A 6,000-nucleotide genomic window follows, 5' to 3' on the forward strand; every position below is an offset into this window, starting at 1 on the left:
ACAAATGTCACTGTTTCACTGTTGGACACAAGAGCCTTTTTATTTGTTTTCTTTCTTAATTGACTAGACTTTCTGTTTCATTTGTGCAAGTCATTTTTGTTAATTTCCTTTTTTTTTTTTTTTTTGGCTTAATTTCTTTTAGAAACATGTCATTCAGGTTTATCAAAAGGTAGGATTTATATATACACATTTTTTTTCAATCCTCATCCCAAAATGGCTCCTGCAATTAACATCAGGTTTGGCTTTCTAGCCTTTTTTTTTTTTTTTCTTAAAACTAAACCTTCTGCTGAGAACTAAATACTTATTTCTTGGAAGGAAACTGTGGAAAGAAATAGATTAACTCTGTCAGACATTTTTGAAGGGACTGTGGCACCCATGTAACAAGAAGCCTGAGCATGCTCTGTGCATTTTCTTTCTTTGGTAGAATTATTAGCATCCAAATAATTCTGTCTTAATACTAATAACACTTAGCATGCTTCTGTTTGAAGAATGAGACATGCAGTAACATGAATGTACTTTTAATGATAGCCTCAAGCATGCAAAAAAGGTAAGTAGTAACGGTGCTAGTCTTCATTTTTTATTTCGCTGAGGGTTGAATTAGCAGAAGGCTTTAAAAATGACAGGGAAAGTAGCTCATATTCTGAAACTGGAAATAAGCATAAAACCAAACTTTACAGCCTCATTTTGTTTGCTTTTTTGAGAAAGTAAGATGTGGGCAGCTGCATAGCAGAAATGTTTTAATATTTTCAGAGTTGAAGAGTAAATAGTATTTGATCTAAAAGCCACTGTTCAACCACTGAAGAAAGCATGTCTCATCGTTTCTACTTAAAGCATTATAGTAAATGCTATTCCTTCTAGGTGACCATTTTTGATGATATCAAGAGACAAAAATGTTGCCCACTGTCTTGGAATGCACACAAATGAGGCAGAAAATGCCACTGAGGCCACACTGCCTGTGCCTCTCAGCTCGCTGGAAGGCCCGGCTCCAGTGTCTTAACGCTCATGAAACCAGTGGGGTCACTGATGCCTTGTTAACACGAGTTCTTCATCAGAAACTGGGGAGACTGCTTTCTTCCTGAGGGAAATTTCATCCGTGATTGTTTTTTAATGGATATTCCCAGCGGCCAGATTTTTTCTTTGGACAGGAAATTTTGTGATTGCATGTCAAATTCAACTGATAACTCCATTTCCCTTTAATTGGGGCCCAGCGACTGAAGAAGGTCAGAACTGCCGCCGCGAAGGCCGCGGTGTGCCAGGCAGGCCTCGTGGACTCACGGGGGACAGCAGTCACTGGCCGGGTCACAGCTGCGAGTCTGAGAGTCATCCCGAGCTGTGCCGATGACCCAAAAGTGCTGTGGGTTGTTTGTTTTATGATGTTCGTGTTTGTGCGGGGCCGTGTACTGGTGTGTAAGATCTCTCTTCTCTCTCCCACTTGTCTGTGCTCTGCCTTCTGCTCGTTGAGGCTTCCAACTGAATATGAGAGGAACGGGAGATATGAGGGCTCAAGGTGAGGGAAATCATTTTTAATACGTTTTCTAGGTGTTTGCCTCACTTCTGTGGCGGGGCGGCGCTGTGCACTCAGGTTTGCCTGGTGCGGCCGCCGCTGGCGGGAAGCTGAGCAGCGCTGCCCTCGCCCTGGGCCCGCGGGCTGCGCTGCGCCCTGGTGGCCACATGAGGGCGCCGCGCGGCCGGCTGGTGAAAGTGTCTGCTCCCGTCCCGCTCTTAACCTTGGGTGGTGTGGGCGGTACAGTCCTGGCCCTCCCACCTGGGCCCTGACCACCTGCAGTGAGGTCTGGGGGTTGGTAGGAGCGCTCTGGGCACCTTATAGTGGCTCTCAGCATAGTTCTAGTCTCAAGGAACGAAAGAGTAGTGAGTAGAATTTCACATATAGAATTAGATTTTTAAAAAAAGGTTAGTAGAGCATTTTGCTTTTAAATTTTGTGTAGCGCTCATTGCCCGGATCGGAGGGCGTGGGGAGTCACCACAGAGGCTCAGCGCTTTTCATAGTTGGAGACGCCTGTCTCTCGTGCCCTTCCAGTTCCTTGTTAACCTGTTGGCTCTGAGCCGATCGATGACTTTTCCGAAAGCAAACCTGAAGTGGCCCCACTGCCCGACCGACCGTGTCCCTGTGAGGCCCAGTGTGGCCTCCGCAGCCCCAGTCCCCCTGGGGCCTGCACGTTCCAGGCTCAAGAGACTCGAGCCTGAGCTTGTGTCCATCTGTAGGAGGAACAGCCTCTGGTTTGGTGGGGACAGGGGACACTGGGCCTGCCCACAGAGTGCTCGGGAGCACCAGCGGCTGTCATGTGCCTCCAGTCCCGGCCCGCTCGTACGTGCTCACACCGGCCCCAGACACGTCCCGGCCTTTGCTGATGCTCTTCCCAGTGGGCCCAGGGTCTCCCCCCGCCTCCGCGGAACTCCCGGGCTCTCCAGATGCCACCCACACCTGGAAATGGCTTCCTCCTCATCCCGCCCCGCCTTCCCCCCCCCCGCCCCCACCCCTGCTCTCAGGCCTCCCGAGGTGAGCTCCACCGCTCCCCCGTGACCCTATGGTCCCGCGACCCTCTGGCAGACTGTCCGGGCCTGTCCCATCACTGCTGTTCCCGTGTGGCAGTCTCCCCTCCTCCAACCCCAACCTCGTGTGAGAGCTTTTGCCCATGTTTCTAGCTATTCTAGCGTGCAACAGAATTTTATACATAGGAAGTTTTGGAGAGTATGAACCTTGTCGCATAGTGGGTTGGTAACAGGGAGAGCTGTGTGCTTAGTAAAACCCACACACCCCCCTCAGCTCTGATGAATTTGCCACAGGATGAGTGTGTTTCAGGTTCTGTACGGGGCCTTTTTAATGCACAGCAGTGGTAGGTATCCACAGCCCTAATTAAAGCCTCCAGGCACAGGAGAATGTAAATAACGGTTTGTGGCACCCATGATTAAGTGTCTGGGAACAGTAAGTAGATGCCTGTCCTGAGTTCCCAGAGGTCCATGCCTGGGGCCGCCGCTGTGACACCACCTCGTGGGTGTGGGGACCACAGCTTATGCTTTGTGAATCTGTATAGTTTACATCCAGAAGGGTCCTTTGGGTGCTCAGCAGCAAGTAAGCCTTAGCATTTTATTTTTGTTTCATTGCAAGATAATGTCATTTAAGATTCTTTTTAACTGAGACTAGAAGTTTAAATTGACAGAAGGAAAAATGGGGGGGACTACTGCAGACCTGTCTAGCCCCACCCCCAGCTGTGCGCCCAGCGCCCCAGGCGGGTCACAGGGGAAGCAGTTTTCAGCCATGTTGAGTCTGTCCCAGTTAAGGCACCCGGAGGTTGTGAGGAGTTGGGTGGAGAGGGCCTTATGGCCCCCAGCTGCCTGCACTGGGCCCGAGGCGGAGAGCTGGGCACTGGGAGGTGCTTGGCCCTCTCTCTACTTTGCCCAATTTCCAAGGATGGTGTTTAGCAATCCTTATTTCTTAAATTAATAAGTACATGGCTGGTGGGATTTTATAGCCAGGTCGATTTTCTGCATGTGTGGCTTGTGATTCGGGGGAGGCAGCGGAGGAGTAAAAGGGTGAGCACTTCTTCGACAGGGAAGGTAATCACGGGGAACCACGCAGGAAAGACGTGGAGGTCGGTCGCGAGCTGGCTAGAGTAGGACAGACTGGCTTTCTCGTGCAGTTAAAAATAAACTTGCCACTGTGCATTTCAGTCGCAACGTGTCTGCCGAGCAAAAGGATGAAAACAAAGAGGCCAAGCCCCGTTCCCTGCGCTTCACCTGGAGCATGAAGACCACCAGCGCCATGGACCCCGGGGACATGATGCGGGAAATCCGCAAAGTGCTGGACGCCAACAACTGCGACTACGAGCAGAGAGAGCGCTTCCTGCTCTTCTGCGTCCACGGCGACGGGCGCGCAGAGAACCTCGTGCAGTGGGAGATGGAGGTGTGCAAGCTGCCCAGACTGTCTCTGAACGGGGTCCGGTTTAAGCGGATATCGGGGACATCCATAGCTTTCAAAAATATTGCTTCCAAAATTGCCAACGAGCTAAAGCTGTAACCAGTAATTAAGGTGTAAATTAAGTAGCAGTTTTCCTGAACACTGATGGGAATGTATAGAATAATATTTAGGCAATAACGTCTGCATCTTCTAAATCATGATATTAAACTACAAGGACGAGAGCGCGCCTGGGAGCGAAAGCTGGCCTTTTTTCTACGAATGCACTACATTAAAGATGTGTGACACGTGTGCCCGCTGTCTTATTTCCATCGCCCTGGGAGTCAGCGTGTGCCACCCAGCCGTCTGCGCCTCCCGTCCGCGTGGGCGTGAGCGGTGCACACGCGCGCATCTCCTTGCCCCGGCAGCCAGAGTTGTCACGAGTCCCTCTGCGGGAGATCATTTGGTGCTAAAACGCTAGACTTGCCAAGCAGGAAAATGCTGAATTACTACTAAGAATTAACCTTAAGACTAGTTGATAACAGTTACAGGTTTACAGTTCATGCCTGTGGTTTTGTGTTTGTTGTTTTGTGTTTTTTAGTGCAAAAGGTTTAAATTTATAGTTGTGAACATTGCTTGTGTGTGTTTTTCTAAGTAGATTCACAAGATAATTAAAAATTCACTTTTTCTGAGTAAAATCTCGCATTGTCTCCTAGTACTGTATTTAAGACTCAGATTAAGGCAGTGACTAAAAGTATGTATTTTTGCCTTCACCACCAAGCTGAACGAACCCCCCTGGAAAGTGTGTGAAGGCCTGGGCCACTTGTCCGCAGCCTGGATCCTGACATTTCGTGATTACTAACATCTTTGTTCCCCAAAGGCAGCAAAGAGAGAAGACAACCCTCCTGGTGACCAGAGAAGGAAGGGGACCGGGAGTGGCTGGCAGCCTGAGCCCCGGTGCCCTGTGCGGAGAGACACAGGTCTTGACGGTTCTGGCTTTGTGCCCGTGAAGTATGTAATTTCGCACTTTCATGACCCGAATTCAGTACCTGAATCTGACGTATGGCTTTTTCCCAGCACCACGCGGCTGACTGGGGACGGTGAACTCGTCGGTCAGTTTGCTGCTTCTCTCGCACAGGGGAGTTACCACGTGGACTGCTGTGCTGTCTGGGCTCTGGGTTTGTTGGTCAAAGCAAGAAAGTCAGGACGGTCGCTCAGTCACAGATGCTTACGTCTGCCATGGGCACATCCGTGCGCAGAACAAAGACCGGAGTCACTTAGCGTATGTTCTGCTGGGACAGCAGTGAGCGGCAGTGGTAAGTCAGGTGCCGAGGACATTACAAGGCGGTAAATGGCACAGAAAGCTCCGCGGCGTGGGGCGAGGTGTCCAGGGGGTTCCGGGCCCGGCAGGCGCCGTGTTCGGTGGGGTGGCGGGCTGCCGGAGCAGAGCGGGTGGGAGGTGCGGTCAGGTGCCAAGCAGGCCTCGGGCGCCGCTGCACACGCGCGTCTTCCTCTGAGGTGAGAGCGCTGCTGGGGACTAGGACCGGACAGCGGCATGGCCTCGGGCGCTCAGAGGACAGCCCCAGCCGCGGCGCTGTGAGCTCGTCCGGCGAGCCGGGAGGAGCCAGCATGGTCCGGAGGCGGCCGGCAGTAATCGGCAGGACAGGCGGGCGCGGTGCGACGGTGCCGGGGTCCTGGCTGTGTTTTGAAGTGGGAGTCGACTGCATTTGCTCTCGGGTGGATATGGGGAGTGAGAGAAGGCCAGGGCAACGCTGATGTCTGGCCTGAGAGGCAGAGAGGATGGGCAGGTCGGTGTGCACAGCAGGTGGACCTGGGGAGCCCCTGCGGGCAGCTGGTTCCTGGTTAAAGCTGGGAGACAGGTTCCCCAGAGGAGAGGGGAGGCCTGGGAGCCGAGCCAGGGCCGGGAGCGATGGCAGGTGAGTGCCCTGTGACCTAACATTAGAGCGCATGATTTTCACCTGACTGGAACTTTCAAACTTTGTATGTTCGGTCGGTCGGTCGATCGATCCGTCAATCCGTCGGTCCCCTCCCCTCCCTCGCGCTGCAGGCGCTTCACCCCCCAGACC

The 6,000-nt window shown here is 52.2% G+C and overlaps 1 protein-coding gene across 6 annotated transcripts in view; it reads left to right on the forward strand.

Annotated features, from left to right (window-relative positions):
* MARK3 (microtubule affinity regulating kinase 3) overlaps nucleotides 1–4,615 on the forward strand; it is an 82,073-nt gene extending 77,458 nt beyond the window's left edge. For 3 of the 6 annotated variants that reach the window (XM_016121427.2, XM_036218172.1, XM_036218171.1), the window contains 3 exons: nucleotides 143–169; nucleotides 1,463–1,507; nucleotides 3,691–4,615. In XM_016121427.2, the coding sequence (XP_015976913.1) occupies nucleotides 143–169; nucleotides 1,463–1,507; nucleotides 3,691–4,036 (418 nt within the window). In that variant the 3' untranslated portion in view covers nucleotides 4,037–4,615. The remainder of the gene's footprint in view (nucleotides 1–142; nucleotides 170–1,462; nucleotides 1,508–3,690) is intronic. The other 3 variants (XM_016121428.2, XM_036218169.1, XM_016121429.2) reach the window with 3 other exon arrangements.
* The last annotated feature ends 1,385 nt before the right edge of the window (nucleotides 4,616–6,000 follow it).

This window comes from Rousettus aegyptiacus, unplaced genomic scaffold (assembly GCF_014176215.1).
Source record: "Rousettus aegyptiacus isolate mRouAeg1 unplaced genomic scaffold, mRouAeg1.p scaffold_m13_p_3, whole genome shotgun sequence".
In the NCBI taxonomy this organism is placed as follows: Eukaryota; Metazoa; Chordata; class Mammalia; order Chiroptera; family Pteropodidae; genus Rousettus; species Rousettus aegyptiacus.